The sequence below is a fragment of the Lissotriton helveticus genome, chromosome 12 (genome assembly GCF_964261635.1).
Source record: "Lissotriton helveticus chromosome 12, aLisHel1.1, whole genome shotgun sequence".
Lineage (NCBI taxonomy): Eukaryota > Metazoa > Chordata > Amphibia > Caudata > Salamandridae > Lissotriton > Lissotriton helveticus.
The window spans coordinates 794,832,781-794,855,550 of record NC_136073.1 but is presented as its reverse complement, the minus strand read 5'-3'; the positions used below and the strand labels follow the sequence as shown (position 1 = coordinate 794,855,550).

At 42.2% G+C, this 22,770-nt stretch overlaps 1 protein-coding gene across 1 annotated transcript; it reads left to right on the top strand.

The window, feature by feature from the left end:
* Positions 1–377: 377 nt before the first annotated feature.
* Positions 378–20,748, top strand: LOC144798813 (uncharacterized). The gene is made up of 5 exons (XM_078669859.1): positions 378–493; positions 1,843–1,941; positions 16,805–16,888; positions 17,548–17,619; positions 20,271–20,748. The coding sequence occupies exons 1-4, from the start codon at positions 398–400 to the stop codon at positions 17,611–17,613; spliced, it is 345 nt and encodes a 114-aa protein (XP_078525985.1). The 5' UTR covers positions 378–397; the 3' UTR covers positions 17,614–17,619; positions 20,271–20,748.
* Positions 20,749–22,770: the final 2,022 nt, after the last annotated feature.

Genomic DNA, 22,770 nt, shown 5'->3' with positions numbered 1-22,770 from the left:
TCCCCTTTCTTTGTCCGCCTTTCTTTCTACTTTGCTTTCTGAAAGGAGCAGTATTTCCACTGGTTTCTGCATTAGCACTTTCAGAGCCTAGGTACTGGACCTTCATTGGTTCACATTACCCCTCACTTCCTTGTTTTGAGTCATATTAAGGCCATATACAAATCTCTAAAATTTCCAGACAATATAACTATACTATACATAAGATAACAAACATTTCACTCAACTTATTAAGTGCTATTTGAAAGTGGGAGACAAATATGTGTGTAGAGTGAATCAAAGATGAATACTCCAATATAAGTAAGACTTTCATAGAGTGAGCAGGAGATGCTGTTTATTCTTAACTCAGACTGTCTTTAATTCACTCCCATATTAGGGTTTTATTTTCCAGTGCCTTGGTATGTGCATGGCCAGCTGTGATGATACTGCACTGATTTTACCCTTCCTTCGAAGCATGTTCGAATCTACTAGGTTTATCGCTACGCCTTACCATGCAGTAAGTATCAAGTGCATTTCTTACAATTATCATAGATTTATTTCCCTAGGGTATTTCACCCTGTACGACCACAACAAAAACAAGTTGAGAAGGTAGTCATATGGGCTGTGGAGCATCTGGATGTACATTGTGTAGGTTTGTAACTTCATTCATAGAGCTTGATGGTAAATTATTGATGACCGGTGAAACATTCCTCACTCAGTACTTCCTCTCACCCAAAAGTGTGATTTTGTACTCCGTGCATGGCCAAATTATAGTAGAGTGAAACCCCTCTACAGAGTAGATGAGGACTAAGTTAGCAGAAACTAAATGTAGAGCTCCTTTTTTCAGGTGACTAATAATGCATTTCATCAGGGATAGTTAGGAGCCTCTTTAGGTGATCTCTCTTGATAGAAGCCAGTGTTTGAACAAGATAAATCAAGTTTAATCAATGTTGCAGATAAAGTGGTGAAAGACATAAAGCTATGTGAAGGCTTTGAAATGACTCTCTCAGAAAGGCCTTCAAAATAGACAACAGTAGACATGTGGAAATCAAGATAAGCACTGCTTCTAAAGAAATCGCACTCCTTTGTTGTAAAGAAGGCTTGTGTATTGAACTGTCCTTGCAGTTCCTTTATGTGAAACACCAGAGAGAACAAAGTGACAGAAAACCAATAGTGACGAAACTCCTATCTTATTGTCCAAAGATGCTTTTTAAGTAGCATGGTAAAGGCCCTCCAGCATAGCTGTATAAAGGTATCCTTAAATCATGCTTTCAGGCCACTGAATATATTTTCTTTACGGATGTATGTTCTTACAACGCATTCCGTTGCAACGCATGCCTTTACCACGCATGCGTTACAACGGAATGGTTTTTCAACGCATAACCCTTTCCTCTAATTCTTGCGTGGTGACGTTGTACGTCGTTAAGAGGAAGCGGAAGTTTCTTTCCGTTTCCTCTTAAACGATGCCGATTTCCTGCACTTTTTTACGTGATTTCAGGGGAGGTTTTTGTTTGGGGGGGGAGACCCCCCCAAGCCCCCCTTTTTTATTTTAAACCTTTACCACATATGCCTTTACTACTTACCTCTTAGTAAAGGTATGCGTGGTAGGCTTTCGTGTTAACCACGCATGCGTTGTAATGCATGCGTGGTTAATGCATTCGTGGAAACGGCCGCGTTGTAGTGGCCGTTTCCCTTGCTTTACTAGTTGACAATCATTCACCAATACCAGCTGTAAACACTGAATGTGAAATCAAGAACCAGCTTTATCCTTTCTTTCAAATATGAAATCTCTTGTACTAAATGTCTGTATTTTGGTTAATGTCTATTGTCTCCCTGAGGCTGTGAGTTGTCTTTCCTTATTTGCAGGGCATAGTAATTGGTTTCCAAACATGTGCCAAGGTTCATCCTTTCGCATGCCGGCAGGTACTTGAAGCGTACAAGGGTTATCTTTCTGATATTGAGCTGGTAAGAACCATGCATCTCTTTCTGTCTCATATTTCAAACTTTCCTCAGCAGCGGCGGTTCACATTTATTAAATGTATTTTACAATTAGATAAAAGTTTACGAGAAAGAAAAGCTAAAATATGTCTAAAGACGTAGGCAGTCTACAATTCCGAAAACAAAACTGTATCAAATAAATGGCCAGTGCAGCTTCCATTCCTCATGTGTATATAACATTTGTTGAAGAAATTTAAAAATGTGTTTAGAAAATTTATTTTGAAGGGGCTTATGATACCAAATGCAACACTTCCTTAAATTTACCATAAAAACAAGTCATTCAACCTTTACTTTCTCCTTTGATTTACTCATGACTTCAGAAGTAATAGAGCACTAACGGAAATGCCACCCTCCAAGACAACTTACATTTAGGAATGTGGGTGTTCAATACAAGACCAGGTCTAAGACCAGGCCCTGGACTCAAGGGGGGAGTGGTACTAGATATCAAACAAAAGGCCTGGGTAAAGGCTGGGCTCTGTATCTACAGAATACAGTTACATTGAGGAACGGTATGCGGCTGAGTCCATATTCTATAGCACACAGCTTACTGTGCTCTAAACTCCTACTGAAATGGTGACTGGCCCGGGCCAGGAGGCAACCGGCACCAGCACTGGTGTGTTGTGTTAAAGGACTACCTCTCCTGTCTGAGGATGGGCCTTCATGAGGCCAACGTGAACAACCCACCCTGACACATGGGTAAGGCAGTGTGATTGCGTTGTAGGGGCAGAGAACCACACATATCCCCTATGCCTAGGACAAGGCCAGGGAGGTTCATTGTATTTTGGGGCTGGGTGACACTGAGGCCAGGGTTGATTTAGGCAGCCGGGTAAGGCAATATTCACTGGATCATTGGTTTTGCAGGGCATTTTCTTCGTGGCGTTCCTGCTGCCTTTGAGGTTGTGTGTGTGTGTGTGTGTGTGTGAATAAGGGTAAGGGTAATGGTACACATTAAAGTTAGGTGTAGAGTTAATGTAAGCATAAAGGATAGATATTGACTTCAGGTTGCGTATATTGTGCCAGTTACGGAACAGTTCTTGATTAATGTTAGTCTTAGGGATAACTTTATGGCTAGAGATGAAGTATGGGCATGATACAGGGTTAGGGTAAAGAATGTTGTTCAGCATACTTTGCTGGAATGAAGTAGGTTCAGGTCTGTGAAAAGTGGTGGGTATATTATCCTCCTAGTGTTAGGGGGTTTGGGTTTGGGTTATAGTACATAATAGTAATGGGCAAGTGATAGTGATAGCCTTATGGTTAGACATAGGATTTTTGATTTGTGTGCCATACAACAAGAATAAAATCCTACAAAATCATTTTCAGATACTTATACAGTATTAAAATTTGAAATATCAGTTTCTCACTTTTCTTTTTGTATTTTTTCCTCTATATTTAATTTCAAAATTTTAACCTAAATACCACTGGCAGGGGACAAGTGTCTTTTGAGCAGACAGGTGCACGAGGTAGTGCTGCCCATAAGTTCTTTGACACAATAATTCAACTTTGAGTGAATAATTTATGTTGCCTGTGCCACCACAATTGTATAGCACAGAAAAAGAATTGTGTTTAAACTTTATCATAACCAACAGCCATTACACATCCCTCACTTATTTCACAGTACATTGCGTATCAGGGCAAGTGGAAGCTGCACTCCAATAAAAGCGCCAATAGCTATGACAAAATATGTGTTTGTTAAGGCATGAAACCTATGAGCTGCACCCTTTAAATGAAATAAAAATAAGCTGTATAAGTTTATAAATGATAATAAGTGTGATGGATCGATATCTGAAATTTAGGTTTTCGTTTGAAGTTTAGCAGTGCCCAGAAGCTGCATGAAGTCGTCACTAGATGGATGAAATTACTTTTTCCGACAGGTTAAAGATCCGCTTTCTGGCAAAGCTCTTAACTTACAAAAGTGGTTACTTCATAGGTCTTTTCTGTAGACAGCGCGTGTGCGCTGCTCTAACCAGCCTGCCCATAGGCTTCCCTTTAGCTGCCCCAATCGTCACTCCATTCGTCCGTGGCATGAATACATCATGCCTCTTCCTGTATTGAACCCCCCCTGAAAGCACCAGCCAATTACTTATCTGTTAACACAGTGGCCATTTTAGGTACTCATTTTGGGAATACTTTTTCCATTGGTTAGAACTACTGTGCACGGTGGTTACAGGCGCACTCTCTCGTTGATCTTGGAAATACTTGTTTTTTTATTGTTATCTTGTGTTTTTATCTCAACACATTATTGGCTCAGGGTTGTTTTCCGTTTGTCGTGTTTCCGTTGTTCAGCAGGTGCCCCTTTATGGCAGCTGCTTCATTGATCTAAGGGGTATCGCAAAGAAATTGGAATTTCAACAGCACAATGCCTGTCGTCTAAAAAGCTGTTTTTCTCTAGTGAGAGCATAATTCTGACAATGCCCAATGCTGTGTTGGCTAAAACACCGCTTCTAAGTTGTGAAAATCAAATAGGAGCGCTCAGTCAGATCAAATTGGAAGCAAGCCTGCCTATAGGACCTGGCAGTAAGATCATAGATGGGACCAAGCAAGATGTGAAAACATGGGGTACACGCTGCATAGGGCTGCAGTCTTCTCTGCAGGTTTCGTTCTCACCCAGCAGAAACATTCAGTTTACTCGTATACTTTCTTTCTGCTCTCCTCCTTCTGATTCTGCGCACATGTTCATGTTTAACAGCCTGAACACCGTAATAATAATAATGTATGTTTTTATTTATAGCTCATGTAACTGCATTTTTGTAGTTTCATAGCATTGCTGCACGTCTTGCAGATAATGTTTTTAACAACCCAGGCACAAATAGATATCACATAGGCTGAGGGCTTTAAGTGGGCTGGGTCTTGCTGGTGCACCAGCAGTTCTAAAAAGCAAGTGCCGGGACGTGTCCTTAATGGGGGTCTCCATTTTTGCCCGCACCCTCCAGGCAGAAACCTCTGTTTTGTCTGATTCCTCTTTTTTGCTGGAATGTCTGCTCTGATCCCGCTGCTTAGGGGAAGTTCCTTGCTACAGGGAAGCATGGGTCTTTTACCATTGCAACATACTCTGCAGAACAGCAATATAATGCAGAGTACATTATTACAGTGTTCACTACAAATGACATTAACTGTCATTGTCCTCTACTAGGGAAGGTTTCTGCCCTTCATGTGCTTGTATACTTCTGCAATTAAGGCAACGATTATGCTTACATGCTGTTGTTGCACAAAAGGACATATGACTTGCCAGGCCACACCAAGGTCACGTTATGCTTTTTTCTTTCTTTTTTTGCTGGCAGTTTATATAGTGTCAACTTGGCCCTAGGGCACTAAAGGGCTCTACATGTAAACCATATATTTTTACATGACAACTGTTCTGCAGGAAGAAATGCTTTGAGTGTGTAATCGAGGTATTGAAGCATATATTTTGTTAAACACCAAGATTGTTAAAAATAAGTTGTGCAGGAAAAAAAGTTATGAGAGAAAGGCAAGGGCTTTACTTGAATATCCTGCGTTAAACTCAGCAAAAACAGAAGATGGCCTATTTAAACTAACCTTTTCAAATCCTCCCTTTGATAACCAGCCCCCATTGAGAGAGAAAAGACTTAAAAGGAAGCAAATTATTTGAAAAGGGCATGGAAATGTTCACCCTCAGATATAGCCAATGGAAATACACACCATTGACAAAGCTGACAACCTGGGCTTGTTGTATCAGCCATGTAACTTGCTGTATTATATATCTGGGTGCAATGACAGCAGCTCCAAAATACTAGTGGGGAGGCACACTATACAGAAGCACATATTTTTTGCTTACATGTTTTAAGCCACATCCGTAATCTTCTTACCACGCCCCTTTGAGGGACCCACCAGTTTTTTCATACCACTTGAAGCCCTGCATAGGCCTTTCGTCGTAGGCCAGGGTTTATTTAATGAAGCATGCTACAAACAGTAACTTGCTACATTTAATTTTGTTTCTTTCTGAGCATGATGAGCTGCCAACTGTGGTAGACTTTTATGTTTATGGTAATTCAGCATTAGTCGTATCATGTTGGAAATTTGTATAACACGCCCTGGCAGCCGGGGCTGCTGCAAATTGCTGGACTCTTTGTTTCAAATTTTTTGAGACTAGTCTTGTTCATTATTCTATGATTCTAACTCCTGTGGCCTTGCACCCCTCACACTGCAGTGGAATTGAAAGTGTGAGCATTTAATTGTCCCTTTCCACCGCCCACCTGGGCTCTGCAGGTAGGGCCTTTTCCTGCAAAGTGTGGCCCGCACTGAAGTGGCCTCCCACTCCGTGCACTGCCTGGTCAATAAAACATGAGCATTGCCTATTTTTCTCAGAAAGTAAATGTAGGTCAAACGGTTAGTATGTGTATGGAAATTAGTGGCAAACTGTAAGGTACTACACAATAAACATTTTGGTAACTGTCATAGTCATTTTACACTCATTATCTGATCCAATGAATCCTGTTACATATGTTTCTGTTATTATATTGATTATACCGTAATTGCATGTACATGTGATTTTTCTAGGATTACCTTCGTGGGCATTCTTCCAAGAGAAGGATGACATATTGAACATTTAGTGACACCCATATTTTCTGCATCTTCAAATCTGTCAACTGCCCCCACACCGTGGTCAAAACACACACAGCCATTTTGTTTGTCGGGAATGCTGCTACCACCAATTCATAAACTACAATGTCTGCTTGCTCATTCAACCTTGCTCTCTGTCTCACTCTGAGAACACGGAAGAGAACACATATGCGCTTGTACAGGCAAAGCATTGCAGCGCTATTTGGTATGTCTCTGATGGTAAACCACGCAGCTGGATAAAGTCATGTTTTTTAGGCCTCAGCTCTAGACGGAGCATATGGGCTGTCTCAAACCGAGACATGCTGCATCTACTGGATGGGCTTTAGCCTGCCCATGGGCTTCCCATTTACTGCCACCATCATCACTCTTCAGTTATATCCACATATTCCCTCTACACAGCTTCACACCATGCCATACAATTCCACAACAAACAATACCAATCTAACACATCACTCACTCCCTTGCACTATCATCAACCCTGTCATCACTTCCCTACACACCCACTGCCTCTCTCATCTCTCCCTCAGACTCCCAGTACCCCCTCTCATCTTACAATACCGCTGATCTCTCCCTCCCTCACGCTCCCTGTCTTCTCTCTATACTGCCTGCTCACATCCGCTACCTTCCTGTACCTCCTCACGCTCTTCACTGGTCCACCTCTCGCCTCCCCCCTATTATTGGTGCCCCTTCCACTTGTACCTCTATCTCTCTCTCTCTTACTCTCTCTCACTGCTCTCTCTCGCTCTCTCATGCACTCTTCCTGCCTCTCTCATACGGTTCACTTGAGTTCTCAAGCACAGTTTCCATACCATGCCTTTTCACACATTTCTGTCCCTCAAACCCACACTCTCCTCTTATTCTTTAACTGTTTTGCTTTCCTGCATACATATGTGCCCCCACTTTATGCATCTATGGCCTCCTCTCCCCTTCTTTCTCACATACACTTTCTGCTCCTCTATCTCAAATTTCTGTCCCTCAAACCCACACTCTCCTCTCATTCTTCAGGTGTTTTCCGCATACACATGTGCTCCCGTTTATGCATCTGTGGCCTGCTCTCCCCTTCTTTCTCACATACTCTTTCTGCTCTTCTATCTCACATTCAATCACCATTTCCTGCACAAACTACCTATCCCTCTCTATCATCCATTTCTATCTATTTTGTGCAGCTCTCACCCCTATCTATTCACAATGCACCGCAATTCCACTACACAAATACACCACACACTTCCACCCCACACAATTTCAAAACTAACAACTTGAATACAACCAACATAATTCCACTGGACACCACATACATCCACTACACTCCAAACCAAAAAACATAAGTAAAAGACATTGTCATTTACGTCTATAGCTCTAACCCGTGCAAATTCGAGACCTATTGTAAAATCATGCAAGCTAATATATGTGAAGGTCTCTGCTCATTGGCTGGGGGTATGACAATCGTGATTAAGATGATCAGTGGCTAACCAAAGCAAGACAATGAAAGGCTCAGATTAGATGAATAGTTTAGAGAAATGCAACAGCACCAAAAAAGGGGGAAGAAAGGTGTCTGAGAATATGTCAGTCACAACAGCAGTCCCAGCTCTAGCTAGTTACTCTAACACTTTACACTGGTATTGCATAAATGTATGCATAGATATTTCTATAATCTGAACTTCAGAAATATTAGAGTGTTGATAGATGGGCCAGCCCATCAAACAATGAACTCCATTTGGGCAGGGCAGTGGAAGCATGTACTCCACTGACCTGGTAGCCATACAGCTCACCGTATTGAGGGATTTCTGACAGCCTGAAAATCCCATGATATGTTGTAGGACTTCAGTCAATAATATTAAAAGTTGGGGAAAAGTCCAGCTGGCACAACTGCAGGGTCAGCTTTGACATCGAAGTGAACTGATTGGTTGAGTTTCATTGCTGCAATTTCACACTGGTTCAAGAGCAGTTATTGCGCAAGAGGAAATTCTTGTTGAGTTTTCCTGTAGCTGGATAGTAATTTCTTTATTTTTTGAAAATTCTTTTTATTGAGTTTTCAACACATTTAAGATCACACTACTGTATCACTGCATAGCACTCCATCCCATGCCCCCCTTGCACAACATCCCATTTAGTTCTGGAATACCATGAAGTAGATGTCAGTTAAGTCTGCTGTTACCAATCCGGTTCACTATAGATGGATATGTGCCATGGACAACTGTGCACTTTCCACCAAGAACTTCCTATGGGTGGCCAGCTCTGGGTGTTTTGGGCTGTACTTTCCACTGTCACCAGATTCTATCATACTTTTGTGGTTACCCTCTGGATCTGTACACTGCTTCCGCAGCTAAAGAGCAGTTATACCATCCCTCTTGGCTACTTTGAGATTGTGGGGGGCCTGCATCTCCAATGGCCCGCTTTGTGACGTTTAGCAAAAACACAACTGGTCCCAATCATCAGTTTTTGTCCCTTTACCCATCCCATCCCAGAAATACTTCCATGATAGCCAACGTGGGATTGTGTTCTATCAGAAGTCAGCATACCCTTTGTAGGTTAGGGTACTGCAGGATCAAATACAACTGAATCACCTGGCATTTCCATACCACATGCATGAAGGAGCTTCTGGTCTGTCCATAACGAAAATATTCAGGGCAGCTGTCCCTCCCCATCCTTCATAGCCTCTCAGGGGTTTAATATATTCTTTAACCTGGTCTAATCTCAGGTGAGGCAATATTACCCATTTTCGGCTGCCATTGTTTACCTTAATCCATTTGTCATCATCCAAGGGCTTCAGGTCTGACTCATATCTTTCCTGCAATTTGTTTAGCCGGTCTGGGACATTTAGCACCAGAATTCTGTATAAGCAAGATCTGCCTTTCCTACCAATAGCTAACATCATGAGTCAGATTTCTAATGGACTGTACTCTTGTGAGCGCTGTTATGTGGCCTGTGTGCCTAACCAGTGCATGTCCGCACAGTAGGTAAATAAACAACTGGGATCTCTGTAAATCCTCTTTAGCTTCAAGATGGTCGTAGAACATCATATGGTATGTCTGCCAGATGTCTCCCTATTTACAGATCCCAAACTTATCTCAGGGCCCAGCAGCCCTACCGTTTCCGTTGGGCATGTACCCATGCACAACAGCTTCTTCCTAGTAGGCAACCTCCAGTTAATCAATGGAATGGCTGGAACGGCTAAAATGGCTGGAATAGTGGGCAGGAGAAACTCCCCATACAGCCAAAACTCTGGTGCTTACCCGGTAAAGGGAGTCTGGTTAAGTTTCGTGGCTGGGTCCCCCGGTCCCCAAAGATCCAGTCATTAACCGCCAGCAGCTGAGCTGAGCTGCCCAGTATTATAGTCTGATGTCTACTGCCCCTAGTCCGCCATCACAAAGGATTGAATGCACTCCTTATGAGAGATTCATGGCAGCGGTCCTCCCTACTTGTAGCTATTGATGTTGAACTGTAGGGTTGTAAACCAAAGGGTAAGGATTTTCTGGAGGTAGTGTGGCAAAACATACAACAGCTGTGGCAATGCCACCATTTTGAAGAGGGCTATACAACCTCATCATGGAAGGAAGCAACAGCGGTCTCAATCTTTAAAGAAAGGTTCAAAACGTGACCTGGCATGCCAAAGGCCCATTTAGTTGATAGATGCCACAGATAAGGTTTTGGGCAGAGTCCTCCGTGCACGCTTGAAAGATTGGGCAACAGAAAATTGGATTCTGTCCAACACTCAATATGGTTTTAGGAGAGGGCGGGGTACAACTGAACAATATCTTAATTCATCTTTAATCATTAATAAGCACAGAAGGTCCTTGAAGAGTTCTATCCATCTGGCCTTCATGGACCTATCTGGTGCTTTTGACACTGTCAACCGAGATAAATTATGGGCTATGTTGGAAGGTATGGGTGTGGAAAGGGCGTCAGTAACCCTACTCCCCAGTCGTCACTCCGGTACCACAGTCATAGTAAGATATGGCAGTAAAGGGGAAAAAACACATACTTAGATGCCTGTCAGGTTTTAGCACATTACACAGAAAAGGTCAGTAACTTCTCATACTTGGGCAATCTTTTTAGCAAACTGTTGAGATGGGAACCTCTTTTAACCATAAGGGCACAGCAGACAAGTAGGGTGATGGATGCACTATTCCGTTTTGCTTCTAAATTGGGGACAACTTTTTGTCTTTATTGCATTGTCCCAAGGGAGCTGGGGGTCTTGTCCTTTTTCCTGTTTGAAAATTAATAAAAGATTTAAACCATACATTGGGGCACAAGCCTGGGAAGGAACTAATTACCCTTTATAGCCAAATGTCTCTCTATTGCCAGGTATGGAGCTGGGGTTTGGGGCTACGTTAAAAACCAACAGTTTGTAGGAATCGAAAATAAATTCATGAAAAGATTACTGATGCTCCCAAAAAGTGTTCCTACCTCTTTTGCAATACAGAACTTAACTAGAATTTATGGAAGACCGTATAGGCAGTGCCCCTTTTCTTCTATAGGCCAAGATAGGGACCTCTGAGGATTTAATACTTTCATGTGATGTTATTAAAGATTCCCAAAAATCAGACAATGTTTTAAAGGTTCCATGGTTTTAATATTTAGAGAGGATTTACCATGAGATTGGTCTGGAATACTTTATTGAAAACCCTGAAGGAATTCCTCTAAATGTCAAAGGAGTTTTCAAGGAGGCATACTGTTCCAGGGGCAATAGGCTTATTAGTTACCAACATGACAATATTGGAGTCCCCTGTTTGCTTCCTGCCCCTGCACAATGTTATCTATTTATTTCTAATAAGTTCAATTTCTGATTTTATCTAACCAGGTTCTGTTTATGCACTGTGCACTTTGTTGCCGGCATTTCCTCGCCAAGGAGGGTGACCAAACAAGGTTATGCTCTGCCCATGTGATAACGTCTCAGTTTAAAGAACTATGGACTTTGTATTATTTTGCACATTGTATAAATCAGAGAGAACTAGGGGCCAGATGTAGGTAGCCAAATACCGGTCGGTAACGGCTGAATTCGGCCGTTACCGACCGGTATTTGGCATTTGATATGTAGGGGCAGGTAAACAGGGAAAATCGGTAATTTTACCGATTCGGTAAATATACCGGTCGGTAAATTTACCGACCGGTATATTTACCGAATCGGTAAAATTGATATGTAGGTGGGACTCTTCTGAGTCCCACATGGCCTACAAAATCGGTATTTTAACATCAAATTGTATTTGATGTTAAAATACCGATTCAGGTGTGCATGCACATGTGTGCATGCACACATACCGACCGGTAATGCCCCATTCATTCCTATGGGCTTCAAAGCCCATAGGAATGAATGGAGCATTACCGGTCGGTATTTACCGAATCGGTAAATACCGATTCTTACCGATTCGGTAAATGGAACATCTGGATGTTCCTACATACCCCCCTTCTTATTTACCGATTCTTAATTACCGAATCGGTAAAATTCGGTAATTAAGAATCGGTAAATAAGTTTTACCTACATCTGGCCCTAGATTTCTGCTCCCATTACTAAGAAATACTCACTCTTGCTCGTATTGATGGTTTTAACTTCTTACCGTCTTTGGCTACGGCTGAAATCTGTATTGCAGTAGCTAATTACATAAGAGACTCCATTGCTATCAGATAGCCTTAGGAGTAAAATCTGTACAGAGATTTTACCTTTTTATGATGAATTGTGTATGTATTGTATTTTAATCATATTAATTTGTAAATCTTTTCATGGTTCTCTGAGTTGAAATAAAGTTATTCTTGACTTGACTGGCTCTATACTCCATTATGATCGGGGGGAGATCTATCTCACCATATTTCCCTTAATTTTGCGTGTCAACGGGGTCATATTCCTGTCCCAGGTTTCCTATGGGTCTCATGTGTTAGAAATTGGGTTTCTGGTTGGCAAAAGAATGCAGCCTGTCCAAGCAGAAGCGGTAATTCTAGTCAGGGTAAGCTAGATCCACACTAAAAGATAACCTGTGTTCACCCTCTGGTAGCTTGGCACAGAGCAGTGAGGCTTATATAAAGAGGCAATGTGTAAAGTATTTGTGCAACACACAAACACACAGCAGCAGAAAGAATACCCCACAAAAAGACTCCATACATGTTTAGAAATACTAACACTATTATAAACAAAACAAGACCAAAATGACAAAAATCCAATGTATAGAAGTTGAGATATTAAATGTTAAAGGAATACATGCAGTGAAACGCTTAGAAGCAAGTAGCATTAAAAAAGTTACTTTACATCGTGCTGGACCGGGTCAAAGTCAACGTTCAGGCTGACCGCGTGGAAGGGCAGGCCAGCTACAGGTCCCATGCAGGACCAAGTGATCAAATTACCTTTCCTGGTCACAAACAGTGAGATGAGTCAATCTGTTCCACGTAGTGATGACGATGTGTCAGTTCGGAAGATGGGTGCTTGAGTCGAGAGGTGTTGAGTGATGTGCCTCACCAGATTCTGCCACACAGTCGAGGGGATGCCTCGATCTCACCAAGCTGCAGTGGCGGAGATGCGCTGTCCGATGCATTAATCTCTAGAGGCAAAGTGCTGGTTCAAATGTGATGTGGCAATTAAACTCCAGCAACAGTGTTGATCGCCGTTTCTATTACACACAGACAGGAGATGCGCCAAATTCCATGTTGCAAGTATCTGGGCCACTTCCAGTAAGCTTCAAACAACGAAAGAGTGTAAATCAATAAATGTATAGAAGCACAAAAGGAGAGAAGATGAGTATGCAAGTCTTATTAGATTTGTATAGGAAGCCCTCACTCACCACCCTGGTTGGTGACATGCTTAATTATCGGGCCCACTGAGAGAAGCCGAATGCCTCCCTGGTGTGCTACAATGCCAGGATTACTGCGGAGCTGGTTAGTTGTGAAGATTATGTAAATGTGAAAAGGGTTTAAAAATGTCCAGATTGTGTCTCACATAAAAACTTTATTCTGTGGCCAATCTGACATATTAAAAGCAATGTGTTTAGGAAACTACCAAGTTAATTGTTTGGCTATTTCCACTTAAAGTGGGGTCAACATGTTTCTGCCCTTGATGTGTGATTTACTGGGCATTCGTCAGGACCATGGGGAGTGTACCTCGGCGGTATGGGCACGCTAAGGCCCACCCTGACCAGAGGACGTGAAAGTTAAAAATCAGTGTAAAAAAAGGTGCAAAATGAACAAACCAACAAGTTGTGGGAAAATCACCTCATAATCAGAGGAACCTGTATAGTTTGAAAAATAAAAGATCCACGCCCCATAGGTCTCGGGAGGGGGGTGGAGGTGAAAATGGCACACCGCCTGCAACGCCTGGCACCCGTTCGATACCTGCGTGTAGCCTCTAACCGGACCACTTCCAGTAAGTTCAGGCACAGGAGCAGGGGTAAGGACTTTGATATCCCTGATTCTCAAGCAACAGGAGGCAAGCCACAAGCACCTGGAGATCACTTGGCGGTAAGGCAGAGTCAAGCTCTCCTTCAGCAGAGTCCGAGAACAGCAGACAGCAGGGCAACGCAAGATAGAAGCAGGCCTTTCAAGCTTGCAGTCTAAAAATGAGTCATTTGAGCACCACAACAGTCCTTCTGATAGATTCAGTTCAAGATCTAGAAGTGTCTGATTTTCGGGGTGGGGGTCAAAGACCCAGTACTTATTCCCAAAAGTGCCTTTGATGTGAGGTTATGACTTCAAAGCAGCCCTCTGAAGTGCATAGATTCTCCTTTCAACTCAGTCCTGTCCATCAGGGATAATCTGTCCTTTTAGTGTGGACAGGAGACTGCCTATTCAAGTGACGTGTTGGACCCTCCCTTCCACCCCGCCCAAGCAAGGCCATCAGAATGCAGACATATTTAGATGGGTACTCAGATCCATCTATCCGTTATGTGTTGTGGCGGTCTTGCTTGAATGCACAAAGTGTAGCTGTCACCCACCCCAGACGTATATTAGAGACGGGCTGTCACGCACAAAAAGCAGTAAGTGCCATGTCTACTTTCTAATAGTGCTGTAAATAAATAGAGCCTAAAAAGAGCCCGTTTGACTAGGGCCTGTGCAATGTGTCTTGCATGAGACATAGTATTGTGACCTAACTCAACCCTAAAGTACCCAACTTTTCCCCCAACAACCCTCTAATCAACACTTCTAAAGAGGAAGCATCTGTCGCCCCAAAAACAAGCAACCTGAATAGGAACAACATACAATACAACATAGTACTCTATCAAAATAAAGAAATCACCATAGTCTTGTGTAGCAGGGAGTGATTTGCCCCAAGACAGCCCCTCTTTACAGATGCAATGTGTCTCTTCTTTGTCAGCGAATGAGAATAAACTTGTAGCTCTACATGGAAGAAAGGAAGGAAAGGGACCAAACTCTATACCACTGAATAACATCTCATCATCCACTGGTAGCGTCCCCTCCTCCATGATCACCAGAGCTCTCTGAGGAGGATGCTCTATGTCTGTCCTCCAGTTGTGACCACAGTTGGCCTCCTATCAGTCTGCTGAGTTTCCTCCTAGAGTGGGATGGTTGACCACCTTCGGCCTCCCAAATTGTCATTGGCTCCTTAGTTGATATGGGCAGTTATTTCCTCTCCGCCGCTCAGTCCCAGAGCTCTTCCGGACTCTTAAGCAAAATGGTTCTCCACTGATACATTACTTTCAGTTTGGCAGGGTACATCAGCATATATTGAATGTCCTTAGCCATAACTTTTCACTTAACCTCTAAGAAAGATGTAAGAAGGGGCTGCACTTTACCTGCATAATCGGGGGAGAGCGTAACCATAGAGTTGGTGCAATGGACGTTGTTGTGCCTGCCGCAGGATATAGTCTGTCCATAAGGTACAGTATACTGATGGTAATGCCTCTAGGCGGTCTCCCTGGCTGTGGCCTTAGGGCCAGTGCCCTGTGCGCCCTTTCCAGAATGAAGTAGGAGGATAGCTCACAATCCATGATGCAGGTTCTGAAGTATTCTGTGGGGAATTTCTCTCATGTTGCCCACCACCTCTTTTCTACTCTGGGCCACCAAATAAGCTGGGCTGTCACAAGCCCATGGGGGTGCTTAAAATGAAAGGTGGTCCCTACCACTCCCCTCCCATGTGGCTGTATCCTCTCCCTTGCGAGTCAAGAGTCAATGCAGAGGCAGAGGTAAGTCGCTGCAGTGAGATTGCAGCTCCAGGTTGTGTCTGATGCGGCATGTCCATCTCCCGGCAGGTCGTTGTTTGCATAATAAGTTTCTCTCATCCCCGACTCCCTACATGGGCTTAGGTTGGCCAAAGGGGACAAGTGTAGCGGGCACCACATGGATGTTTGCATCCAAGAAAAGGTTGCCCCATAGTTGGCTCAACCAGGCTGCAGTTTCAGTCCTAGCCACGTGTGGTGACCAGTCCATCTCCTCCACTCTAAGGTGCCCGTTACATTGTTACGGGCCACCACCTGGAAGTGAAAGCAGCAATGTGCCACACCTCAGCCACCCGCCTGTCTTCTCTCCCTCTCACGCTCCAGGAGTAGATGCAGAGAGGGTTTGCCACTGTGGGTTTACAGCTCCAGGTGGTGTTTGCCTCTGGCAGACCCATCTACAGGTAGGCCGTATGCACACCCAGGCCGTCGATTGCAGAAATTGGCTCTCTCATCCAGGGCTCCCTGGATAGGTTTGGGTGGGCCAAAGGGGGTGATTATAGGGCCACTGCACTGGTGCCTGCAACTGAAAATAGGTCACCTAAGGTTCGGATTCAGCAAGGTTCTAGGAGCTGGCATGTAGCTCGCTCAAAATGCGGCTACCATCTTCGGCTGCTTGGCCACGTCCTCCAATAATTTCTTTCTTGATTTCTTTACAATGTAGTGGAGGTGAGTGATCTGTCAATGGTAGGCGAGCCCTTTGGGAGCCAGGATGGTATATATCAGATAAGGTAGAAACTGTATTGTTTAGAAAGAGCCATACAAGATTTCTTAGGTAAAGAGCAGAGTGAGCACTTATGGTAGCAGCACACGTATACACTGCCAAATCACTATTATTCACTGTTACTGCATCTTTGATCCATTACTCACATAAGCAATATTTCACTCACACATATGTTCTGCGTTTAGGTGATGAGTACAAGGTGCTAAGGATGTGAAATGCCAAAATAGGAGTGAACATAGTATGCTGTTTCTTGTACATATGTTTTTATTTGCTTGAGGTGTGCAGCCTTTCATGACTTTCATCTTCAAGACTCATGACAGTCTACATTTGTTTACAACGGTCTTGGTAATGCTGATCTTTTTTATTATATTTTCAGTATCCAGACAATCTGCTTGAAGAACTACCACCACCAGAATACAGGGATGACTTCCACATCCCCAACTTTTCACCGAAGAAACATGTGAGTTTTCTTTAAAATACAATACCATCATGTTCATGTGCCTTCTCTCTCAAATTCTGTTTCTTCCATACCATCTTCACAAACAAAGTACATCCACATGATATCACACAAATAACTTCCCATGGAAACTATCCTCCATTCTCAGAAACACAAGGAATTCTTTACGTTATTAACAAGGAGTGAATGGTGTAGCAACTCAATCTGTCTCTCATCCACTGGTACCCTTAGAGAGCTAGAGCTGATTTCTTAACTTCAAAGCTGGTTTTAGTGCACAGTGTAAATGTACAGAGGTGGAATTTATCTCCTGAAGGAAAAAGAGATTATTTAAAACAATTACCCTTCTGACTACTAGACTAACCTCTTCTGCGAAACAAAATACACTGGGGTTGATCCAATTTGTGGGCGAGCAAGGATCCATGGGCTAAAAATTCCCTTTCACAATAGGAGCAAATTTAGCTTTTTCTATCCTCACTTCTAGACTAGACAAAGAATTTGGCTGGCCTTGGCTTTAATCAATGGAGAAAAAAGCTCCTATTCCTTGGGGTCAACCATTTACTGGCAATGCCCACAATTTGAGTTTTTTGAGAAAGATAATTCAACTGTTATACATGTTGTCATGTCTAAATAGCCTTCTTGTTTCCATTCTCTCTATCTACCAGCTTGAGGACATGATCAAAATGATGAAAAGCACTCTCAGGTTGTGCGATTTCATACTTTCTAAGTAGGGTGAGGTAAGATTTTGATGCTTTTTTCCTGTCAGTGTGAGTGAGAGTGTGAGTACTATCAGACTAAAAGGATCACACAACAAACCATCACTTATCGATGGGGGTCACTGGAATGTAATGTAAATGTAGGGTGGATTTGTAGAGAGCTGCTTGTCACCTGTGAGGGTCTCCAGGCACTTCTTCCATACAATAATGGGTTTACTATACTTGCCAAACAATCCACCCTATGCTACATAGTTTACAGTTTTTTTACAAATAAATGTTTTGCTAGTATAAAAGAATCAAAAATTACACATGGTGTTGCTCTGTGGCAAATGTTAACGACTCACCTGAATTTATCACCCATGTGTTATACTGGTACTAGAGAGGCAAAACATTTTGCGAGAACAGCATTAATATTTGATAAAACAGCAAAATAGTATTGTCACAGAATGTACTACATTATGATGCATAATTTGCACTGTGTTCCATAATTTGGCCTTCCTATGTGTCTCATGAATAACAATATTGTGGGACACTAATATCATTGATAAAAAAAGCAAGAGACAAAATATCAAAAGGTAAGTATGTAAAGATTTTCTGTACCTAAGTCAACATATGTGTACCAAAATACATATACATATATCTTTATTTATTTGGAGAAAAGAATGGCAAATGTATATGTCCCTTTGTGCATTTACCCTTTAATATTTTGTCCCTCGATATTTTGTCCACAGTATTACTGTGCCATGATATTCTTGTACTAGACGTTCAAGAGTACAATCGGCCCTTCTTAGTCTCATAATTCCAGAGCCACTTATAATATAAGGACTTTGGTTACTGTTTTAAATTACATTACAGTTATGAGGGTTGAAAAGGAACGAAATACATAGGTTTTCAAGAGCCTAGGGAAATATGTAACCAACAATGGAACTAGCGAGACTGAGAGATCACATCCCATTGGTGCTGGAGGAGCAGAGATTTCGGGGTAGGGTTGTCCAAAGAACTCATCATCATAAAAGAAACACCTCTATTTTGGGGAAAATTGGGTGTAAAACCTTTTAGAAGAGAACTACTTTACCAATTCAGAGATTCATCATGTGAGAATAGAGCCACAAGAGCTTAGCTGTAATTCCTCTATGGATGCTTTGTGATTGCACAGAAGAGCAAAATAATTCTGCAAATGTGGTACAGATGCAAAGGGGGGCCCATGAATAAGCATCGTTATCTGCCCCCTTGAGCCCCCCCAACACTGTCATGGAAACATGGACCGACTGACCTCTAGTTGGCAGTCACGACCGCCTAATTATGATGCAACCACACATGGTGCGGTCACATACTTACATTTCCCTATGGGAGCATGTGTTGTGGCTATAAATCAGCTGTAGCACAAGCTCCCATAGAGAAATGGGAGGCTGTGTTCCTCCCTGCACCACATGGCAGGCACCTCAAGGTGCCTGCCACACAGTGCTGGGATCAACGTGCCCCCTTGGACCCCAAGCGGAGGCCGCAACAGAAGGAGCCCTGCTAGAGGCCCCCAAACACGCTTTCCAACAGGCTTTCCATGTCGGAAGCCGGCATGGAAAGTCTGCCCCGGAAACGGTGCATCATAATTAGGTCTCACGGTTTTATGGTATTTATTATTTGAACATTTCCGTCTGTATTTGTCCATATTTCTTTTTTGGCCAACTTATTGGTATTTATCCATATTTAATTTGTGTTGTTTAAATAGATGAGGTGATAACTCGTGTATTTCTGCATTTATTTAACAGATAAATGTGGACTCATACTTAAATGCCTGTCAGGTTTTAGCACATTACACAGTAAAAAATATAAACATAATAAACTCACATTAAAGAAATAGTGTAACAACACACATACATGTTGAGATATGCAGTAATTTAAGGACATATCATTGAGTTGTGTAGCTCCCCTTGCTGTCATTATATACAGCTACTGGCCTGAAAGTGATTAATCTCAGCATGATGAATCACTCAAAAGAAGCTAAATTATCTGTATTTTTCCACTTTCAAAAATAAATACAGATGGGGGAGACAGTGTTTTCTGTCTGTGTTTATCTGTAAAAATCAGACAAAGCGGAAATCAGGGAACCCTAATCATAATATGGACGGTATAAAAATGCATCCATATGAATTAAGGGCCAGACTCCGACAGGCCGACGGGCTCCTTGAGCCTGTTGGAAGCCAGCTGGAATGACTGGCCAGTTTCATTTCCGACAACTGAAATTGTATTTATGGGGTCAATAGTGAAACCAACCATCTCGGTCGGAAAGCTTCCGTTTCGACCGAGATCGTAATCGACCCCTAGGACTGACATTTATCAGTCCTGTTTCACATTGGTAAAAATAATCTGTATGATTCCAAAACAACAGGGTGTGACACTGGAGAAGACAAGAGGCACCTGCTGGAGTACAATATTGTATGGCAACACAATTTTATAAACTGCCTTACCTCTTGTCGTGTTTGAAGAGTCACAATCTCTTCAGTGCTGACTCCCCCGTCACCTTGGTGAACGTTATTCAAATTCTTTGCAAGCCAAAGTTGAACACAGAGCAAAATATATTTTATGAGTTCCTGGTGCCTCCATTGCTTGCTGGACTGTGAGGATGGGCAATTGCCTACTTGACCTATCTGACCTTGTACTTTTTCAACTTTCAGGTTTCAACCTACTTACCATTTCTTTGGCCTTTGATTCGACCACTGCGACTGATACCACTGACAAAATGTATTGAGGATCCCTAACCATCTGCCTTTCTCATAAACATTCGTTGCTGAAACACAATATCCCACCAGAGGACATCCAGAGAACCATTAGAAATCATTGAACAGTAAAGCTACACCAGCCATAGAGAAACATGAAGATTTGACTTTTGTGATTTGGCGAAGGACGACAACCGCATCTCAGGAGTATGGCTGAGGATCACTTTGAATGATAACGAAGCACTAATTCCCCCTGGTCTGGTGCTCCTACATGAAATCATTCACCAATATCATCCATGAAATGTTAGTTCATAATAACGAGCAATACTAAGCAGTTGTTCAATAGTCACTGTACAGCCATGGTGAATTTTAAATTGCTTACTATTTGTAATGTAAATCTTACTGTTTAACATGTTTGTATTGCAAATGGTCTTGTGCAAACTCTTGGAATGTGAACATTGTACATTATTTTATGTAATTTAATTTAATTTAAATGTTTTAAAAATTAAATCACTCTTGTCTTTAATGATGACTCTCATATATTCTTGGTTACATGACTGGCATAATCCTTCAAGACAGAGTTTCAAAACTAAGTAGGTGTGGGGCATGTTGCATCACAATGCGTCACTCTTGAAAAATCACTCTCAGCAATTTTTTTCTATGCAGAATTTAGGATTTGGATGGAACATGCTTCTTCAATCACATTCAAAAGTTTGAAACACAGAGACCCACTGGTCTTTGTCTATTAGTTCGCTTGGCTCAGATCTGTGCAAGGGAAGTAATATGAAAAAAACAATTCTGTTCATTAGACTAATTTGTAGGCCTGGGCGGTAAACTCTGCTACCCTTGAGGAGTTTGTGGACTTTTTCTAACTCTGCACTCCGCATGGACCTCAGAGCTTCTAAAAACTCAGCATAGAGGTGTGCAGCAGATTCTTTCCTCTCTCATGGCTCGCCAATATTGAGTTAGCAAGAGCGAGCTAGGAAAATCCAATGCTAGACTATCTCCCGGCGAGATTTCTCATTGCGAGGGGTCGCGGTAGATCATTACTGCTCATGTTAAGAAACATGCCACTTGCATTGAGGAAGCTGCCACTCGAGTAGAACATCTCAAGTGGCAGAAGGATGCACCCTTTTGAGCTAAAAATCAGCAGTGCAACTTACCTAACTCCATCGCTTGCGGAACTCCATGGAGAGTTTTTTGGTCACTCCACAAACTCTGGCCAGGCCTCCTACTTTGTCCCTTGTTTACGAAAACGCTTATGCCAGCCATTAAGAATCTAGGAAACCACATTTACACAAACCACTATAAAAATAAATTCCATGTTGATCACATTTAGGAATCTTCCTTGGCTATTCTCAACGATCATCGTAATTTGGGGTGTTCAACGGACAAAAAGAATCTTACTGTTTAAACATACATCTTTCTTAAAGAAATAAATTAAGGGCAAAGCTAAAAAAGTGGATCTGTGCACAAGCCCCTAACTTGCATGAGATCTTTACCCCAAATTATTTTTTCTACTCCTGACTCATTCTAAGAAGGAAGATATATACCTCAGGGTCACATGACTTCTCTGTCACAGGTCAGAGACGAGATAATTAGAAAACAAACCCCTGCCACTGTGTGTCTCAAAATTTGCTTGTTGTTTAGCAAAAGTGGGAGGGATGGGATCAGATAAGCAGGATGAGCGTTTGGTGCTTTTTATGGCAGGCTTAATACTGCAATCTCTGGAGGGATTTCTTTCCTCATGATGCCCCTCATTACTTCGTCTTTACTTGATACATGAAAACTCATGTCATATGGTATAGTGCCTCACTAAAGGCCTTTACTAACTGACTCTTGGGGTACAAGTCTTGAAGGCCTAAGGAGATTTGATTGTGTGAAAATTGTCATAACAATATGATAGTGCTACTTTTATTCACTTAATCTTCCTGTGCCTTAAAAAATGAATGTGTCCCTCTGTAATGCAACTGGTGTTTATGTGAGGAGCTCTGATACCTTTGGGTCAAGTGTGCCCTATATACAACTGAAAAGAAAGTGCTTCACCCAACAACAGGTTGCCAGGCTCACTCACCAAACAATGGGTTTTTATGCCGTTCAAATAGGAAACAGCCATAACCAGGCGAAAGTACAATATAACCCTTTCTCTCCTAAGGAGAGGGAGAAAGGCTTTCTAGAGAACTGGGAGCAGTACTTGTTCAAAGGACATCCCATCTGATGAGGTAGAGGCCATTCTTGGGTGGTAAAAAGGAGTGCAGGTGGTTTTACATAGCTTTACTGATCTGACAACAATGGTAGGCTTGAATTCACTAACAAAATATAATATTTAGTATTTTTCTTCTTTTATCCCAAATTTATTGTGACATTGTTAGTACTGGTCTTGTTGAGATGACTGTTGTAATACTTAGATAATACTAGAGGATAGGATTTAATAAAAACCCATTATATTAATTATCTA

Excerpts from the sequence above, each read along its gene's own strand:
- LOC144798813 (XM_078669859.1), top strand. The coding sequence starts at position 398 with ATGTGCATGGCCAGCTGTGATGATACTGCACTGATTTTACCCTTCCTT. Across the intron at positions 494-1,842 it reads TCGCTACGCCTTACCATGCA|GGCATAGTAATTGGTTTCCA; the intron begins GTAAGTATCAAG and ends CCTTATTTGCAG. Across the intron at positions 16,889-17,547 it reads ACTTTTCACCGAAGAAACAT|CTTGAGGACATGATCAAAAT; the intron begins GTGAGTTTTCTT and ends TCTATCTACCAG.